Below are 21,602 nucleotides of genomic sequence, written 5' to 3'. Positions count from 1 at the left end.
GCCACGGAGCAACTAATCCTGTGTGCCACGACTACTGAGCCTGCACTCTAGAGCCCGCGAGCCACAACTACTGAGCCCGTGCTCCACAACGAGAGAAGCCACCACAATGAGAAGCCCGCGCACTGCAATGAAGAGTAGCCCTCGTTCACTGCAACTAGAGAAAGCCCGCGTGCAGCAACGAAGACCCAGTGCAGCCAAAAATAAATAAAATTTAAAAAATGTTTTAGGGGCTTCCCTGGTGGCGCAGTGGTTGAGAATCTGCCTGCCAATGCAGGGGACACAGGTTCGAGCCTTGGTCTGGGAAGATCCCACATGCCGCGGAGCAACTAGGCCCGTGAGCCACAGCTACTGAGCCTGCGCGTCTGGAGCTTGTGCTCCGCAACAAGAGAGGCCGCGACAGTGAGAGGTCCGCGCACCGCGATGAAGAGTGGCCCCCGCTCCCCGCAACTAGAGAAAGCCCTCGCACAGAAACGAAGACCCAACACAGCCAAAATAAATAAATAAATAGCGTTCGTTCCCTTTAAAAAGAAAAAAGTTAAAAAAAAAACTTGCAGGAGATAAATATTGACACTTCAGGAAGTGGTTACTTCTGGAAAGGGGAGAGAATACTGGGGAGGGGAGCCCTAGGGATTTCAACTATATCTGAGATGACCTTTTTTTAAATGATGATAATAATATTAATGAAAATATTAAGTAAAACAAAGATCTGAAACAAAGCTATGGCAAAACGTTAAGATTTGACAAAGCTAAGTGGTGAGTAATAAGAATGCTTTTTCTATCATTCACAATACTTTTCTATTCGTTTAAAATAGGGGTTGAAAAACTACAGTCTGTGGGCCAAATCTGGCCCACTGCCCATTTTTTAAGACTTGGAGCTAAGAATGGTTTTACATTATTAAAAGGTTGTTTAAACAAACAAACAAACAACACAGAAGACTATGTGACAGAGAACTTGTGACCTGCAAAGCCTAAGATATTTACTATTTGGCCCTTTATAGAAAACGTTTGCCATCTCCTGATTTAACATATTTCATAAGAAGAAAAGAAAGATAAAAAAAATGAAAAGGTAGGAGGCAAGGAAGAATGGTTTTGTTTTCTTGCATTAAGTACCTTCCTGAATTAAACATTTTATATTACCTGTTTCTTTAAATTAGCTCTTCATGAATTACTTTTTCAACTTTCATTAAGAAGAAATCTCAACATCTCAACAAAGAAATAAAAATTGTAATGGTGATGGATGGTAATGAGACTTACTGTGGTGATTATTTCACAGCGCATACAAATATCAAGTCGTTATGTTGTACACCTGAAACTAATATGTCAATTGTACCTCAATTAAAAAAAATTATGTACCTCTGGGGGGAAAAAAAGAAGAAATCTCATCAAATTTTATTCTATGATATTGGAACTTATTTAAAAGACCTATGGGAGAGTCTTTTAATATGATTTTGACTTCAGTCCATACTTGTCAAAAAACTGGGGAGCTCATTAGAGGCCAGTGTGTCATTTTTAGGTAGCTGTATGTAGACTGGAGACCCACTTATGAGCTGTCAGCCAGGGACACAGGAGAGGTGCTGCACGGGACCTATTCTTGGCTTCAAGTTCACATTTTCTGCTTTCTGTAGCCCACCTCTCCTAGAAGAATTTTGTCTCCTTTTTTCACAGAAGATAATGGGGCAAGAGGGTTAAATAAAATTCAAAACACTGTATTACAGTAAGAGTTTCTGGCTAGAGTGGTTGTGAGACATTGGAATATGTCATCAGAGAAAGTAGACTTTTTTTTTAATGGGGAAATAGTGAGATAATACATCTAAATATCTTGGCATGGCTCAGATCACAAAAACTGTTAGATCTTCTGTTATTACCATTTTGAGGTTGCTATATAGGCATTTTCTTTTCTTTATAAAATATTAAGCACATCAGTATTGCCTGTGTACATGAAAGGATTTTTTTCTTATTTTTATAATTAATTTCCATAGTTCCTCCCACCAGCACTGACCCACGTTAACTATAAATATTACCATCTGTGAATCAATGAATGAAGAGGCTCACAAAGAGATTTCACAGAAATGCTCAGTGAACACTTGAGGATCTTTAGACCTAAATTATTTAATAACCTTAAGTAGGTATTGTTTTAAACTTTAGTGTCACTGGTAACTAAAAATGTGCACAGGAGAACAACAGCCACAAAACAAATACGAGGTAAAATTTATTCATCTGATCACAATATGCATTTTTTCCTGTTCCAATGAAAACATTAAAGCTAAAATAATAACTTGTTTTTTAACTTGGCCATATTTATGCCATCTCTAATATCCATTTGTTTTTCAAATTTACTACATTAAAGATATACAACATGGCATAAAATAATATGACAAAATACTTACGATCCATCACCAGATTATGAAATAGAACATTACTAATTTTACTGAGGCCCTGGGCGCCCTTCCTCAGTTCCATCTCTCTTCCTTCCTCTAGGGATTAATCATTGTTCTGAATATTGTATTTGGTGTATCCATGTATTTATTCATACTTTTTGGACAAATGTAAATATCTCTAAATAATTCATATCATTATTTTACAACTTGCTTTGTTGACTTGGCTTCATGTCTGAATTCATACATGTTGGCATGTATGGTATATTCATATGGTAGAGACAGTGCTCACCAAATATTCTATGTGCTCCCCTATGATTCTTAGACTTCAGGTTGGAATCACTGGATTGTGAGCAGATGGGAAGTGTGTCACGTGTGGGACAAGGCAGTTAAAAGCCCCATCCCTTTCTTCGCCTTCCTCAGCGAACTCACAGGCCATATATTCCAGACGGGGCAATGGGGCAGCTGTAGGAACATGGAGCATCCATCAGCCTGGGTCCCTGAGTGAGGTGGAGCAGAGCCTCTTAACAACTGCGTTGGACATGTAAAATGAACAAAAATAATCCTGTTGTGCTACGACACACACACATACCTACAAATGGGCAGATAACTCCCTTTCGGGGATTATTTAAAAACAGTGCTATCAGTGGCAGGGTAGATTCAAAGCCTTTTGAAAATACTTCTACCCTATGACTGCAGATGGATATTTATTCCCACTTGCATGATGAAGGAAATCTCACATCCTCTAGTCTTTACCTTCTTTGAAGACCTACTGCACTTACAAAACTTTCAGAGACATGCTTACATGTTCACATACTGTTTCTGGTACGTTAGCTTTGTTTCCCCAACTAGATTTTAAGTTCTACTCTGGCTTGCACTCTACACAGCATTCAGTAGTAAGTGGCCTACTGGTTGACTGAGGGTGAGAACTAATATTAAATGCCTACTTTGTGTAAGGCACCTTGCTTGTGCTTCACATATGTTATCTTGATCGTTATTATTTCCATTATATAGATGAGAATATTAAGGCTAAGTAACTTTCCTTTGGTCACAGAGCTAGGAAGATGATAAAGGATGTGGGGAAGGCAACTAAAACTAGTCTGATTGACTCTAAAGACTTTGCTTTTTGGCTTTCTCCACTGAACTTAGTGAGACCGTGCCTACTGCAGGGCAGGAGCTTTAGTAGAACATAAAATGAGTAATAAAAAAAGTTTTTGTTTATAAATTTTGCAAACATTAGAACATTTCTTTGGGGACATCTCAGAACTGAAGATTGTCGGGTCTTACCTTGATCACCTCTGGGGTCTGCTGAATCAAAACCACTGAGGTAGTGTCATTGGCTTTATCACCAACAGGACTTCTACAGACTGATAAACTGGCCTGCGAGGAAGTTGTCAAGGTTTCTTGTAGAATTTGCATCATCTCTTTTTCTTGTGATAGGCTCCCTCTGCCTGATTTGCATTCAACCAGTTCTTGAGCAAAATCTTCAATGCTTTCTAGAATTCGCAGTAAGAGGGCTCGATCCTCTTCCTCTATTTTGTGTCCGTTGGTTTCAATAATCCTTGTTAGGCAGGAAGGTGAGACTTTTTCCGTGGGTGAAGAGACTTTAGATTTAGGCTCAAGATCTACAGGGAGCTGACCAGTCAACTGACTATGACTATTTAGAGAGACAGAGCTTTTACCTTTGGCAAGTGGCTCTCTTAGAGCGGTCTCCATTTTCTGTGAGAAAGATTCCAAATCCATTAACAATTTATCTATCTCTTCCTGACTGTTAGGATTCATAAAATCTCTGTGGTTTCCCTCTTCAACTTTAGGAACTTTTGATTTAAGATCTTCCTCAGGTAGATTAACAACTGGTTTCTCAAATATCTTACCGATTTCATTTTGCATTGAGGCAGGGCATTTTTTTAGATGAGTACCACGATCTGATAATTCTGCTCTATCTTCATTTACCTTTAACAACTCCTGACTGGGTCCATTTTCTGTCCTCTGTCCTTTATCTAATGCTTTCTTTCCATCTGACTCTTCCTCAATATAAAGGGTTTCCATTAGATTACCAGAAGAAACATTTTCTAAAGCGTTCATGGTTAATGACTGTGATTGAAGCTGGACATTTTTTAGAGGTCTGGGATCACTTATCTCTAAATTACACAAGGAATTTGTAGAGTTCTTTGGAATGGATTTTACAGTGTCTGTTTTCCTAGAACTGTGCTTGTCATCTTGCAATTCTATAGTTTGAAAGTGTCCAGAGTCAGGGGCTGAGAGCTGGACAACATCCTCATACTTAGGGGGCTGTTCAGTGCCAAATACTGGGGAGAAGGGAGTCAGTTGTAAACTAGGCATATTACTGACCAGTTCTGTTAAATCTATAGCCTCATTATTCCCAGACTGCATGAATTCAAATGGTAGCTTTTTCAGATAGGATGCTAACCTGGTCATTACATTCATATAGACAGTTTCAGAGCTAGAAATTGCATCATTACCATTTCCTTCATTGATGCTACTCCCTGACTTTTTCTTTATACATTGTTTTATGATGTCTGTGCATTTTTTCAAATCCTCAGAGCATTTTAGCAAGATATCTAAGCACATCTTTATGTCTGTTGCAGAAGAAAAATTATCTATTTTATGTTTTTCCAAAATCTGAGTAACCAGGTCTTCTTCAGAGAAGTTGTGAAGAAGCAATGAAGTCAGGTTCGTATCGAGTGAGTTTCTATGGGATAAAGATTTTTCCTCAACTGAGGAACTCCGGAGTAAACCAAAGGATGGGGAGTTCCCATCATGGTTATAATGGCCACAGAGCAAGTCAAAATCAACTGACCTCCTGTTAAATGAGTCAGACTTAACTTTCCTTCCCTTTCTGTAAGCTGCGTGGTTAGAGTTTTTGAGTTTTTCAAGGGAAAATTCTTTTATTTTCCCACTGGCAAAACTGATTGCTTCTCCTGCAATGTCCTTTAAGTTACAGGTGTTCTGAAATGTAGATCCTTTCCTGACCCTGGGTATGCCTGTGAGGGCCTGATGGGGATAGTCAGCTTCAGCTGAGGAAAACCCATTTTCATGGGGTAGAAACAGAGAGTCCAGATCTGCATCTCTGAACTGAGACACAGGGATGTGTAAGAGGTCTGCACAAACACTATGATGGACCACAATGCAGTCAACTCCATGTGTGAAGGTGTGGCAGGTTCCAGTGCAATAATGTACAGCTTGCTCAAAACGCCGGTCTATCACCACACTGCTGTAGTGGTTCACAGTACTAACCACAAGTCTGTAAGTTGCTGCCATAATATCAAATCCACTTAGTGGTGGGGCGTGGAATTTTCTAGAACTTGTTTCAAGTAAATTCTCCTAAATGACACTCAGCTGAAAATATATTTGATGACAATGTTCAGTGGTTTCTTGTAAATATAATGACCTTTCCCACAAAGGGAAATCATCAAAATTTGAGGTTTGGTAACTGTCAGGATACAGTAGCCGTTGCACATGTGTGCTCTTATTAACAAGTCTAATAATTTAATAATTGTGCCTTCTAGTTTAATTTAGTAATGTCATGATACTATAGGATTATTTTTAGGAATAAATTTTAAGAAGATTAAAGAATATTCTCTTTTAGTTCTTCAGCAGTTCTATGATGCAGACATTTATGGTCATAAATTTACTGTCATGAATCTCAGTTGGTAGTATAGAAGTATTGTGATAACTGAGTCCTCCAAAGGTTTAAATGATCCATTTTTCTGTGAATGACAGGAAAACCTATAATGAAAAAAGACAATAATTAAAAGGGAATATGATCTCTAATACTGAGAGAACCTTTTATTTCCTCTCCCTTTGCATCCCATATGCAGTTAATCACCTCATTCTTTGCCACATCACGGACGGCTTATCTTTGATTCATGCCTTTGCTTCATACACTCCTTACTAACCTAGAGTAGTAATACCTCAACTCTGCCTTGTTACAACTGCCTCTCAATTGGTATTTCTTATCCTACCCTCCTTGCTATCTTACATGACACTGACTAGCTTGGATTTAGAGAGCTTTCTCACCTCTCATAGTTCAAGAATTCACATTACTGAACTCTATCATGCATCATGGCAGGCCTAGCTCCTCTGACTCATTTTCAACACTTTTAACATCTATTCGTCACCTATAGCCTTATTTTCTGCTACTGACCTGCATCAACATTTTGCTTCCATCAACCTAGTTTTCTTTTTTTTTCCTTTTAATTTTTATTGGAGTATAGTTGCTTTACAATGTTGTGTTAGTTTCTACTGTACAGCAAGGTGAATCAGCTAAATGTATATATATATCCCCTCTTTTCTGGATTTCCTTCCTGTTTAGGTCACCACAGAGCACTGAGTAGACTTCCCTGAGCTATATAGTAGGTTCTCATTAGTTATCTATTTTATACATAGTATCAATAGTATATATATGTCAACCCCAATCTCCCAATTCATCCCACTCCCCTCCTTTCCCCCTTGGTATCCGTACATTGGTTCTCTATGTGTCTCTATTTCTGCTTTGCAAATAAGATCATCTATATCATTTTTCTAGATTCCACATACATGCGTTAATATACGATATTTTTCTCTAACTGACTTCACTCTGTATGACAGTCTCTAGGTCCATCCACGTCTCTACAAATGACCCAATTTTGTTCCTTTTTATGGCTGAGTAATATTCCATTATACACATGTACCACATCTTCTTTATCCATTCCTCTGCTGATGGACATTTAGGTTGCTTCCATGTCTTGGCTATTGTAAACAGTGCTGCAATAAACACTGGGGTGCATGTATCTTTTCAAATTATAGTTTTCTCTCGATATATGCCCAGGAGTGGGATTGCAGGATCATATGGTAGCTCTATTTTTAGTTTTTAAAGGACTCTCCATACTGTTATCCATAGTGGCTGTACCAATTTACATTCCCACCAACCGTGCAAGTGGGTTCCCTTTTCTCCACAACCTCTCCAGCATTTATTGTTTGTAGATTTTTTGATGATGGCCATTCTGACTGGTGTGAGGTGACACCTCATTGTAGTTTTGATTTGCATTTCTCTAATAATTAGTGATGTTGAGCATTTCATCTGTTTGTTGGCCATCTGTATGTCTTCTTTGGTGAAATGTCTATTTAGGTCTTGTGCCCATTTTGTGATTGGGTTGTGTTTTTTTGATATTGAGCTGTATGAGCTGTTTGTATATTTTGGAGATTAATCCTTTGTCAGCTGCTTCGTTTCCAAATATTTTCTCCCATTCTGAGGGTTGTTTTTCGTCTTGTTTATGGTTTCCTTTGTTGTGCAAAAGCTTTTAAGTTTAATTAGGTCCCATTTGTTTATTTTTGTTTTTATTTTTATTACTCTAGGAGGTGGGTCAAAAAAGATCTTGCTGCGATTTATGTCAAAGAGTGTTCTGCCTATGTTTTCCTCTAAGAGTTTTATAGTGTCCGGCCTTATGTTCAGGTCTTTGATCCATTTTGAGTTTATTAAAGATGGCCAACACACAGTGCTTGTTCTTGATTGTACAACTTCCTCTATACTTGGAAATTATTACCCTACCATCATCTCTTTTCTTACTCTCTAAGAGAGAGAGAGAAAAACAACCTTTATTACTGCTCTTGATCTCATCCTCTCAGACCCTGCAACATGCAGACCTCTCTCTCTCTTGTCATCAATGGATAGAATTTAACATTCTCTTGCTTTAAAAAAAAAAAAAGGCTTTTAAACCATGCTGTAAGTTGCTGTCCAAAAAGGTTCAATCAACTTCTGCCTAGTAGTTCTATCCATTATTGAAAGTGGGCCTATTGAAGTCTCCAAATATTATTGTTGAGTTTTCTATTGCTCCCTTAACTTGTTTTGCTTTCTGTATTTTGATATTCTGTTGTTAGATGTGTATATGTTTCTAATTGTTATATCTGCCAGTTGGAGGGACACAAACTATCATAAAATATGTATAACTTACTCAGTGTGCTGTACAGCAGAGACTAACACAACATTGTAAATCAACTATACTCCAATAAAAAAATTAATTAAAAAAAGAAAAAAAATTTAAAAAACAGAACAGAAAGGTTCAATCAATGTTCCTACTTAATCAATAAATACTGAGTGCCTACTATGTGCCAGGCACTTGCTAAGTGCTAGGGATACAGCAGTGAATAAAGTCCCTGTCCCTATTGAACTGAATCTAGCTGGAAAAAGAAAAACAACACATAAGTAAACATATAACTTAGATGGTGATACGTGCAATAGAGAAAAATGAAGTGGAGCAAGGGCTTAGAAAGGATGAGAGGGTGCTGTGTTACAAAGGGCAGTCAGGGAAGACCTCACTGACATCTGAACAGAGATCTGAAAGAAGAGAGGGAGCAGGTTGAGGAGGTATTCTGGGCTAAAACATCTCAGGCAGAATAACCATAAGTAAAAAGGCTCTGAGGTGTGAGTATGCTTGACTTACTACAAGAATGACAAGGAGGCTAACATGACCAGAGTATGGAAAGCAAGGGGGGCAGTGTGGGAGACGAAGTCAGAAAGGAAAGGTGGGACACTAAACCATGCAGGGTCTGTAGACTATTATGATGAATTTGGCTTTACTCTGAGTGAGCTGGGATACAACTGATGTCTACTTAGCATAGAAATGACATGATCAGACTGACTTTTTTTTTTTTTAGTTAGTTAGTTATGTAACATCTTTATTGGAGTATAATTGCTTTACAACGTTGTGTTAGTTTCTGCTGTATAACAAAGGGAATCAGCTATATGTATACGTATATCCCCATACCCCCTCCCTCTTGCATCTCCCTCCCACCCTCCCTATCCCACCCCTCTAGGTGGTCACAAAGCCCCGAGCTGATCTCCCTGTGCTAGGCAGCTGCTTCCCACTAGCTAATTATTTTACATTCGGTAGTGTATATATGTTGATGCCACTCTCTCACTTCGTCCCAGCTTACCCTTCCCCATCCCTGTGTCAAGTCCATTCTCTACATCTGCGTCTTTATTCCTGTCCTGCCCCTAAATTCATCAGAACCATTTTTTTTTTTTTAGATTCCATATGTATGTGTTAGCATACAGTATTTGTTTTTCTCTTTCTGACTTACTTCACTCTGTATGACAGACTCTAGGTCCATCCACCTCACTATAAATAACTCAATTTCATTTCTTTTTATGGCTGAGTAATATTCCATTGTATATATGTGCCACATCTTCTTTATCCATTCATCTGTCGATGGACACTTAGGTTGCTTCCATGTCCTGGCTATCGTAAATAGTGCTGCAATGAACACCATGGTACATGACTCTTTTTGAATTATGGTTTTCTCAGGGTATATGTCCAGTAGTGGGATTGCTGGCAGACTTACATTTTAAATTGGTAATTTTGGCTTCTGTGTTCAGAGGAGATTGCAGAGGAGCAAGATAAGAAGAAACAAGTCAGGGGCTATAGCAATAAATCAGGCAAGAAGGCTGGGGGCTTGAACCAGGAGAGGAACACTGGAGACATTTAAACGCTGTATATATTTCAAAGGTAGAGCTGATATGATTTGTTGAATGATAGAATGTGCAATACTACTGCACCAAGAAAGGTGCAGTAAGGCCACGATAGGAAGGAGATGATGACAGCAGAGGAGGAGAACATGAGTTTAGCTGTACCATCAATTGCATCAGCATTTTAATGATAAAAACCTTTACCCATTTAATAATGAGAAACAGAACTTCATTGTTTCCATTTTTATTTCTTCAATCCTAGAAAATTCTGTTTATTTTCCTTATTTGTTATATTTCTTCTTTGGTAAATTTTCTATTCATATCCTTTGTTTATTTATGTATTAGAGACAGTGAAATCAGATACAATTTATACAATTAATTCAAGAAGAACCCTTTTTTTTGTTGAATTCTTATACTGTTTAGGATATATTTCCTGGCTCTTTAGACTCAATGATTATTACTCTGTTTTTATGCCAAGCCTACACTATCATAATTACTGTTGTCTTATTAAGTTTTACTACCTGGCTTTTTTCCCTCATATTTCTAATTATGATTCTTTTTTACGCTTCAAATATTCTTTGATGGTCTTCCAGATGAGTTTCTGCATTGTCAAGTTTTAAGAAAAATCCTATAGGAATTTGATTATAATTGCAATAAACTTATGAATTATTTTGAAGGAACACTGACATCATTATAATATTCAGATTTTCCTTCCACAAATATATAAATCTTAATTCCAATATTCCTTTCTTTTTCTTTCTTTGTGGCTTTCTTCAGGTGAGTCACCCCATTCTTTTTTTTCCTTCAGTGTCTCAACTTTGTTGCTATGTGAATGGATCTTGAGCTGTTGTTTCATCCTCTATTGCCTTGCCTTCAAATCCCAGATGGTGGCTCATATAAAACTATAAAGCTAAGTATCCTGCAGGGTGGATGAAGCTCAAGTATAAAGTTCCATAGTAAAGTTCCACAATAAAGTGAGCACCCATTAATTTTTAAGTGAAAATACAAAGGTGCCAAAGAGGAATAAGTGTTATGGGACAAAAGACTAGAACATGGCAATCGAAGGAATTACCTTTTCAAAAGATGTACATCCAGAAGACAGGGAAGAAACAGCACCAAACACGAAAAACTATGCACCTTTTCAGAAATCCAAGATTTTGAAAAAGCTTTTGGGTAAGGATAAAAGAGAAGGAAAATACAATGGATATTGTCAAGAAAGTATATTAGAATAACTGTATGAGAGCTTTTTTTTTTTAATCTTTTTTTTTTTTGGCCGCACCGTGCAGCATGCGGGATCTTAGTTCCCTGACCAGGGACCAAACCCATGCCCCCGGCAGTGGAAGCACGGAGTCCTAACCACTGGACTGCCAGGGAAGTCCCAGGACTATATCTTAATACAGGTGATAAAACTGGTCCAGAAGCAAACTGCAGAACTGTTAGAAAATTTAAATATCCAGATACCTATTAAAACCCATGTCAAATAAATTCCTAAATTGACATGAAATTTGAGGAACTAAAGAGAAGTATTTCTCTAGGTTTGAAAATAAGCAAAACAACAAGTTGATAAAGTAACATGACAGAAAATATAAGAAAGTATTCATGTGATATCAGAATCTGAAATAGTCAAGGAGGAGAGAACACTGGCCAGAGTCAGATGTATGCTTTTAGACCAGTGCTGTCTAATAAAACTTTCTGCGTTGATGGAAACATTCCATATCTGCACTGATATGGCTGCCATTAGCCACATGGGACTGCTGAGTACTTAAAACGTGGCTGGTGTAACCGAAGCACTTAATTGTAACTTTAAAAATCTTAATTTTGAAATTGTTGTAGACTCACATAGAAGTTACAAAAATAGTATAGAGAGTTCCTGTGTACCCTTCCCCCAGTTTCCTCGAATGGTAACATCCTATATCACCACAGCACAGTGACCAAAACCAGGAAACTGACTATTAACAGAGCTTATTTGGATATCATCAGTTTTACATGAATCACTTCTTCCTTTTCTTTCCTTCTTCCCTTCCTTTTATAGTAAGTACCACCACAATCAGGATACATAACTACCCCATCGTCCCTCAAAACCCCTCATACTACCCTTTTGTAGTCATACAGTCAACAGACCACTGATCTGTTCTCCATCATTATGATTTTGTCATTTCAAGAATGTTTTATGTGTGGCATCACACAGTGTGTAAGCTTTTGAGATTGGCTTCTCTCACTGAACACAATGATTTTGAGAGTCATTCACTTTACTGCATTTATCAACAGTTCATTCCTTTTTATTGCTGAGTTTATTGTATGGATATACCACAGCTTGTCTGCCCATTCACCTATTAAAGGATATTTATGTTGTTTGCAGTTTTGGTTATTACAAATAAAGCTGCTGTGAGTATTAGTGTGCAGGTTTTTGTGTGAACATGTTTTTCATTTCTCTATGGTAATTAACCACAGGTTATTTACAAGTCTGATTGTTGGGTTGAACGTTAAGTGTATTTTTATAAGAAACTGCCAAACTGTTTACCAGAGTGGCTATACCATTTTACATTCCCACCAGTAATGTATGAGAGATATGGTTGATTCCACATCCTCTTCAACATTTGTGATTGTCAGTATTTTCTATTTTAGCCTTTCTAATAGTGTGTAGTGTTATCTCATTGGGGCTTTAACCTACATCTACATGGCTAATGATGTTGAACATCTTTTCCTCTGCTTACTGACCAGCCCCGTATCTCCCTGGAGAAGCACTGTTTAAATCTTTTGCCTATTCAAATTAATTTTGATTAATTTTAACTTAGAAAGCCACATATGGCTAGTGGCCATCATATTATTCAGTATAGTTCCAGATAATAGGAATGCAGCTTTCAGAAATTCTGAGACTTTAAAAGAAAATATGAAGAAAAAAAGAGAAGATATGGCAAAAATGAAGATTGATAGGTTTTAAAAATAAAATTTGATGAACTTCTCATAAGTAATCTTACTGAGAAAGAGAAGTGGTGGGAAGAAGAGTTAATGAACTAATTAAAAATTTAGGTCTTTAAGTTTTGAAGGAATATGAATAGCAGAGCGAGGGAACATATAACAAAGCTAAATCCCAAGGGGTGATACCAATTTCAATGAGAAGTTTACAGTCTAAAATGATTTGAGTTTTTTTTTTTAAAAGGCCAAAGAAATGAAGATTACTTCCCTGGTATTTGGTTCAGATCTGTGGGTGTCAAATTCTGCCTTTTTATTTAGACCACGATTCAACTGATGCCCAATTGTCTGGCTGGAATCCTAGACATGGAATCTAATCCAACTATTCTCAATCAGAGATACAATCTAACTCAGAACCACGATGCTATCTTGTGTCACTAGTAAAAGCCAGTTTGCATGGGTTTGAATCCCAACCCTGCCGCTTACAGCTGTGTGGCCTTACAGAAGTTGGTTAACTTTTGTCACCCTGTTTCACCTGCAAAACAGAGATAATAATAGTACCCATCTCATGAGGATGAGGTTAATATGTCAAATGCTTAGAACAATGCCCAAGACACAGGAAATGCTCAATAACTGTTAGCTGTTACTGGTATAACTCACTCATCCAGCATTTTCTACTCTGAGCCAGGTGCTGGTGGGATGATACTGAATAATTCATGGTGATAGCCCTCAGCACACTCACTGTTTAATGAGGGCAACAAGGGAGGCAAGCACAACAGGGTATCAGAAGCACTAGGGTGGGGCTTCTGTTTCCCCTGTTTTGCACTCACAATTAATACAAGTTCTTCTCAGAAAAGTTAGAAAAACATTTTAATTACTCATATTACCATTTAGAAATAACCACTGTTAATATTTTTATGAATGAACATCCTGAAATTTTTCTTGTGAAAATATGTTTTGCCAAAAAGTTATTTTCTTAGGAAATATTGCAAGGAGAATGCTGAGTCAAAAGGGGTGTATGTGTATGCATATACTTTTTAATGGTTCTTAGATAAATAGATATATACATCCGTTTTCTGCTCTCCAGAAAAATGGCAAATTTATACTTCCAATGTCAGTGTAGGAGTGGACCCATCTCCCCACGTTCTCCTTGAGTGATACCACTCTTTAAATTTTTGCCAATTTGATAGGTGAATAAATGAACTACATTGTTTTAATCTGAGCCTGAACATCTTTTTATTTACCTAGTAGGCATTTTGTGTTGTTCATTCACAAAGCCTTTCTTCACGCCCTTTGTCCATTTTGAAAGAGAGTATTTAAATCAGATCTAAGAGTCAGGAAAGGTTTCCCCAAATAAGGGATGTATATACCTAGTTTTGAGGGATTAATGAGAATTAGTTAGACAAAAAGGAAAGGAAGAATACTCTAGGCAGAGGGAGACATACATGTGAAGGCTCAGAGGCCTAACATGGCACAGTGAGTTCAGAACTATGATAGTTCCAGCTGATTTCACTGGAGGGAGTGTACAGACATGCAAGAGGGGAGGAAACCAGAGAGCAGCAGGAACTGGACCACAGACTGTCTTGTGTGCTAACCTAAGCAGTCTGAACTTTATTTGGAAAACTATGTGAAGAGAAACAAGACATTTAGGCTGGGAAGTAACATGATGAGGTTTATGTTTGAGGAAGACCACTCTAGTAGCTGAGTGGAGGCATGGAAATCAATTAGAAGGCTTTAAGAATCCATGCAAGAAGTGGTGAGACCCTAAACCAGGAAGGTGGCAGTAATTAACAAAGAGAAGGGCACTGATTAGATAGTGAGAAAGAATTCACAGAAAAGGAGGAGGAGAGAGTAAGAGGGAGGAACCTTGGGTTTCTCGCTTGGGTATTGGGGGACTAATGTTGTCACTTCCAACACAGACTTTTTGTTTTTGTTTTATGGGAGGTGGCCATAGAAAAGATGAAGAGTTTTATTCTGAATGTGTTGTTTGAAGAGGTACCTGTGGAACATCCAAGTGGTGATGACTGCATGAAATGTGAATATAAAAACCTGCAGGTCAGCAGCAAGATCTGGGTTGGAGAGGCAGCCCTGAGAGGTCACTCAGGGTGAGTGCATAAAGTGAGAAGGGCTCTGGGCTGAGGATCACTGACATTTCTGGGTTAAAGAGAAGAACAGAATTCTTAGAGGGATCCTAAGAAGCAATTTCAAGGATGCTGAAGGAGAAACTTTCAAAACGGAGGTCACTAGTGTTGGATGCTGCTGAGAGGTCAAGGAAAAACAAAAATTACCCACTGGCTTTGCCAATGTGAAGGTCACTGGTAACCTTGGCAAGTGAGATTTCAAAAAAAAATCCCAAAGACTATGGCATAGTCCCAAAGACTATGTATGCACAAGAGTTATGTATAAGTAAAAATATCTGTCTAAAAGATATCTGTGAAAAGAACTCTTCTAATAAGTAAAAAAGTTCTAAATGATAAGAAAGCATTTTATCATAGTTTTAATTTTTTCTTTCTTAATGGCACATGCAATGAGTGTTTTACAATCTTCAATTTGATGAAATATCGGTCTAAACATGTATATCAGGGGTAGAAAGCAGAAAGGGAAATTAGAGTTGATACTGTGAATGTTTACGGGACTTCCCTGGTGGTCCAGTGGTAAGGAATCGCCTTCCAATGCAGGAAATGCGGGTTTGATCCCTGGTCAGGAACTAAGATCCCACGTGCCATGGGGCAACTAAGCCCACGCGCCACAACTACTGAGCCCGCGTGCCTCAACTAGAGAGCCCGCGTGCTGCAAACTACAGAGCCCACGTGCTCTGGAGCCCACACGCCACAACTAGAGAAAGAAAACCCACACGCTGCGACTAGAGAGAAGCCCGTGCCACAATGAAAGATCCTGCACGCCTCAACGAAGATCCCACGTGCTGCAACTAAGACCCGATGCAGCCAAAAAAGTAAAATAAAATAAATAAATATTGAATGTTTACATTTATTTCTCCTCCGGTTTTGCTGCACACTGCCCGCCCACCTCCCCCAAGGCTTTCATCTTCCCTGCTTCTTTCATCCCTGCAATGGGCCAGGGTCTGTTTTCCCAATTTCTGTCTAAGTGGTTCATATGCAATTTCAGAGTTCATTCAACACTTCCTATCACTTTCACTTTAATCAGTGTATGATTACTCTAACAAGTACTTTCCAGTGACTCCTGGTATTCCTCCAGAGTAAACTTCCTGATGAAGTGGATTTCTTGTGAAATAAAGGTACAGAGGCAGCCGACAAGAAAAGTTAGGAGGGAGAACTGGATTTTGAAAGATAAAAGCCTTAGCAGGTGAAGAAGAGATTAAACTGGACCTTATAAGCAAAAAGGAATTCTACAAAGGTACAGAGATATGAAAAAACCTTGTGTGTTTGGAGACTTAGCAGGAGTTTGGTATTGCTGAAGTTGAAAATGTACAGTATGGATTTTACAGTTCTAAGGTCCTCCTCCAAACAGTAAGAACAAAACTAGGAGTGTAAACTCCATCTTCAAAGAACCTAAGTGACACCTGTAACCCCAAATCACTGTATATGAAGATAGAAAACAGCAGCAGAATGGTCAATGACTTAGCAGAATAGAGGAGGAAGGGATACTAATGGCAAACAAACCAATTCTCCCTGCACAACCCCCAAAGGCCCAGGTTAGGAGGTACCAAGTACCACAGAAAATGGGCTAGGGTAGAGGACTGAACACAGGGGGACTGTTTGAAAGTCTGCAAAGGAATAGTTAGAGTTCTCCCCACTACTCCACAAACTCAGAAAATCATCCCTCCTTCATCCTGCTAAGACAGGAATCTTATTTGCTGGTGAAAAAAACTGAACCAGAAAAGCACCAACCCCAGGGCCATCACACACAGAGAGGGTGGTAAAGGACTTAAAGTTGAGTAAAAGTCTACTTTCTGAGTAAGTCCACCAGCCCCCTTTCCCCTGCCCAAGTCCAGGTCACCAGAAACCAGGCTTATTACCTCCAGCTCCCAGCCCCCACTATGGATTAAAGAATCCTTTTCTGGAGGAAATCCCATCTATCCATATGATCACCTTACATGAAGCCCACTAAGTGACAAATGCTACTCTAAAACAGAGAGCTTCCTCTCAGCTCTTCAGAGCCTCACTTTTATTTTAAATCAGCTTTACTAATGTATAATTTACATACAGTAAAAATGTTCATATTGTGTAGTAACCACTGTCCTAAAAAAGAAAGAACATTTACATCACCCTAAAACTATTCCTGTGCCCTTTCCCAATCAATTCTCCTATGCTGCAATACCTGACAACTGCTGACTGAGTCCTATCACGATAGATTCATTTTGCCAGTTCTAGATCTTCACATGAATGTGATTACATGAGATGTATACTTTTTAGTCTGGCTTCTCTCACTTCAAACAATGGTTCTGAGATTCATCCATGTTATTGCATGCATCATTTGTATATACCTTTTTACTGTTTAGTAGATATTCTATTGATATATAATTAAATATACCCAAATTTGTCTTATCTATTCAGTTAATGGACATCTGGGTTGTTTCTAGTTTGGACTATTATGAATTAAAACTGCTGTGAACCTTCAAGTAAAAGTCTTTTTGTGAATACGCGTTCATTTCTTTTGGGTAATTAACAATGGAAATACTGAGTCATGAGAAGTATACTTTAATTTTATAAAAACCTGTAAAATAGTTTTCCAAAGTGGTTCTACCATTTTACACTCTCATCAGCAACACCTGAGAGCTCTAGTGGCTCTACAACCTTTTGGATACTTGTCAGTTTCCTTAATTTTACCCATTTTAGCAGGTGTGAAGTGGTATCCCACTGTGGTTTTAATTTGCATCTCCCTGACAACTAATGATATTGAGCATTTTTCATATGCTTATTATTAGCAATTCATATGTATCATTTTTTGTGAGGTTTCTATTCAAATCTTTTGGGTTGTCTTTGAGTTCTAAAAGTTCATTTACATATTTTAGATGCAGATATTATCTCTTGGTCTGTGGCTTCCCTTTCCATTTTCTTAGCAGTAGCTTTTGGTTTTAATTCTAATTTTATTAATCCAATTAATCAAATTCTCTTTTATAGTTAATACATTTGTATCCTGTCTTAAGATCTCTGCCTATCTTAAGGACACAGATGTTTTCTCTTAAGGTTTTTTGTGGGTCTCAAGTTTTATGTTTAGGTCTACAATCTATTTTGAATTAATTTTTATGTATGGTATGAGCTGAGTTTGACCATCATCCAGCACCACTTGTTCAAAAGACTATCCTGTCCCCAGTGAATTATGTTGGAGCCTTTGTTGAAAAGCAAATTACCATATATATGGATTTATTTCTGGATTCTCTATTCTTTTGTCTTTATAAACACCAATGCCATTCTGTCATAATTATTGTAGCTTTATAGTAAGCCTTAAAATAATAATGTAAATCCTCCATTTTTTTCTTTTTGTTTTAGCTATTCTAGGTCCTCTGCACTTCCATATCAATACTGGAACCAGTGTGCCAATTTTCACAAAGAAAACCTGCTGGGGTTTTGATTGGAATTTCATTGAATCTAAATCTCCATTTGGTAACAATGGAGACCTTAACAATATCAAGTCTCCAGTCATCACAATCCATGAACGTAGTGTATCTCTCCATTTATTTAGATGCTCTTTTATTTCTCTAAGCAATGTCTGTAGGCCTTTTATTAAATTTACTCCCAAGTATTTCATGTTTTTTGATGCTAATACAAATGGCACTGTTAGTTTAATTTCATTTTCCATTGTGTTTGTTGTTGGTATAGAGAAATACACTTGACTTATGTGTATTGATCTTGTCACTTGCCATCTGGCTAAATTCACTTATAGTATTTGGGGGGTAAATTCCTTGGGGTTTTCTATATAGACAATCATATTGTCTGAGACTAGAGAGTTATTACTTTTTCCTTTCCAATATTTACTGCCTTACTGACTACTGCACTGGCTAGGATCTTCAGAACAATATTGAATAGAAGTGGTGAGTTTAGAAATCCTTGCCTTGTACCTGATCTTAGGGAAAAGTCTTTCACCATTAAATATGATGATAGTTGCAGGTTTTTTGGTAGATACCCTTTATCAGATTGAGAAAGTTCTCTTCTATTTCTAGTTTGTTCAGAGTTTAAAAAAAATCTCATAAGCTTTTTTTTTTAAATATGTGTCTTTGCTGGAGTATAACTGCTTTACAATGTTGTATTAGTTTCTGTTGTACAACAAAGTGAATCAACTATAAGTATACATATACCCCCATATCCCCTCCATCTTGAGCCTCCCTCCCATCCTCCCTATCCCACCCCTCTAGGTCACAAAGCATTGAGCTTATCTCCCTGTGCTATGCAGCAGCTGCCCACTAGCCATCCATTTTACATTTGGTAGTGTATACGTCAATGCTACTCCCTCACCTCATCCCAGCTTCCCCTCGCCCCGTGTCCTCAAGATCATTCTCTATGTCTGCGTCTTTATTCCTGCCCTGCCTGCCACTAGGTTCATCAGTACCGTTCTTTTAGATTCCATATATGTGCGTTAGCATATGGTATTTGTTTTTCTCTTTCTGACTTACTTCACTCTGTATGACAGACTCTAGGTCCATCCATGTCTCTACACATGACCCAATTTCATTCCTTTTTATGGCTGAGTAATATTCCATTGTATATATGTACCACATCTTCTTTACCCATTCCTCTGTTGATGGACATTTAGCTTCCTTCCATGTCCTGGCTATTGTAAATAGTGCTGCAGTGAACATTGGGGTGCATGTATCTTTTTGAATTATGGTTTTCTCTGGGTATATGCCCAGTAGTGGGATTGCTGGGTCATATGGTAGTTCTATTTTTGGTTTTTTAAGGAACTTCCATACTGTTCTCCATAGTGGCTGTATCAATTTACATTCCCACCAACAGTGCAAGTGGGTTCCCTTTTCTCCACACCCTCTCCAGCATTTACTGTTCGTAGATTTTTTGATGATGGCCATTCTGACCAGTGTGAGGTGATACCTCATTGTGGTTTTGATTTGCATTTCTCTAATGATTAGTGATGTTGAGCATCCTTTCATGTGTTTGTTGGCAATCTGTATGTCTTCTTTGGAGAAATGTCTATTTAGGTCTTCCGCCCATTTTTGGGTTGGGTTGTTTGTTTTTTCGGTATTGAGCTGCATGAGCTGCTTGTGTATTTTGGAGAATAATCCTTTGTCAGTTGCTTCATTTGTAAATATTTTCCCCCATTCTGAGGTTGTCTTTTCATCTTGTTTATGGTTTCCTTTGCTGTGCAAGAGCTTTTAAGTTTCACTAGGTCCCATTTGTATATTTTTGATTTTCTTTCCATTACTCTAGGAGGTGGGTCAAAAAAGATCTTGCTGTGATTTAAGTCAAAGAGCATTCTGCCTATGTTTTCTTCTAAGAGTTTTATAGTGTCTGGTCTTATATTTAGGTCTTTAATCCATTCATAAGGTGGTTTAATTCTGTTAAATATTTATTCTGCATCTGTTGATATGCTCACATAATTTTTACCCTTTATTTTGTTAATGTGGTGGAATAGGGGTGAGAGAACTGAAATTCATATCAGGAAAGCAAGACATAAGGTTTAAAATTAATTAATGATGAAGTTGCAATATATATGCATTTATAAATATGAAGGTAAATAATGGAAGAAATAGCTAAGAAAAATTGGCAGTGGTTGTCTCTGAGGAGCAGGCCTAGTTGGGAGGAGAAACTGATATTTTCAAAAGGTCTTTTAAGGATTGACACTTTAAATATGAGAATATGTAATATTTGATAACAAATTTTAAAAAATGGGTTCTAGGGATATGTAAAAATGAGGCTGCAGCTGATTATTGTGTGCTAAGGCTTGGGGGGCAAGGGTGTAGGGGAGACAGACTCAGCTGCAGGCATGTGTTATTTTGGCGGGGCATCCAGGAGACATATTTCCCATTCAGATGAATATACTGAATTCCCATTCAGTAGAGATAGGAGTTGAAAATAAAGACTTGGGAGTAAGCACCAGATAAAGGTTTTAAAGCCACAAGAGTGGACAAGACTGAACTTGCATAGGTGAGAAAAGAGTCAAGGACAAAAATCTGAGGAAAAATAAAAATAAACAAATGGGATCTAATTAAACTTAAAAGCTTTTGCACAGCAAAGGAAACCAGAAACAAAACAAAAAGACAACCCTCAGAATGGGAGAAAATATTTGCAAATGAAGCAACCGACAAGGGATTAATCTCCAAAATATACAACAGCTCATGCAGTTCAATATCAAAAAAAACAAATAACCCAATCAAAAAATGGGCAGATCTAAAGACACTTCTCCAAAGAAGACATACAGATGGCCAAAAAAGCACATGAAAAGATGCACAACATCACTAATTATTAGAGAAATGCAAATCAAAACTACAGTGAGGTATCACCTCACACTGGTCAGAATGGCCATCATCAAAAAAATCTACAAACAATAAATGCTGGAGAGGGTGTGGAGAAAAGGGAACCCTCATGCATTGTTGGTGGGAATGTAAATTGATGCAGCCACTATGGAGAACAGTATGGAAGTTCCTTAAAAAACCAAAAATAGAACTACCATATGACCCAGCAATCCCACTACTGGGCATATACCCAGAGAAAACCATAATTCAAAAAGATACATGCACCCCAATGTTCACTGCAGCACTATTTACAATAGCCAGGACATGGAAGGAAGCTAAATGTCCATCAACAGAGGAATGGGTAAAGAAGATGTGGTACACATAGACAATGGAATATTACTCAGCCATAAAAAGGAATGAAATTGGGTCATGTGTAGACACATGGATGGACCTAGAGTCT

At 37.9% G+C, this 21,602-nt stretch overlaps 1 protein-coding gene across 4 annotated transcripts in view; it reads right to left on the bottom strand.

Moving 5' to 3' along the window:
* Window positions 1-21,602, bottom strand: part of PPP2R3A (protein phosphatase 2 regulatory subunit B''alpha) — a 218,861-nt gene that overhangs the window by 152,754 nt on the left and 44,505 nt on the right. For 2 of the 4 annotated variants that reach the window (XM_057544894.1, XM_057544893.1), the window contains one exon: window positions 3,663-6,125. The exons of 1 other annotated variant lie outside the window; for it this stretch is intronic. In XM_057544894.1, coding sequence (XP_057400877.1) covers window positions 3,663-5,657 — 1,995 coding nt within the window. In that variant the 5' untranslated portion in view covers window positions 5,658-6,125. Of the gene's footprint in view, window positions 1-3,662; window positions 6,126-10,915; window positions 11,010-21,602 lie in introns of all 4 variants that reach the window. One more of the 4 variants, XM_057544895.1, reaches the window with a different exon arrangement.

This window comes from Balaenoptera acutorostrata, chromosome 4 (genome assembly GCF_949987535.1).
Source record: "Balaenoptera acutorostrata chromosome 4, mBalAcu1.1, whole genome shotgun sequence".
NCBI lineage: Eukaryota > Metazoa > Chordata > Mammalia > Artiodactyla > Balaenopteridae > Balaenoptera > Balaenoptera acutorostrata.
This window is presented reverse-complemented; position numbering and strand designations above follow the sequence as displayed.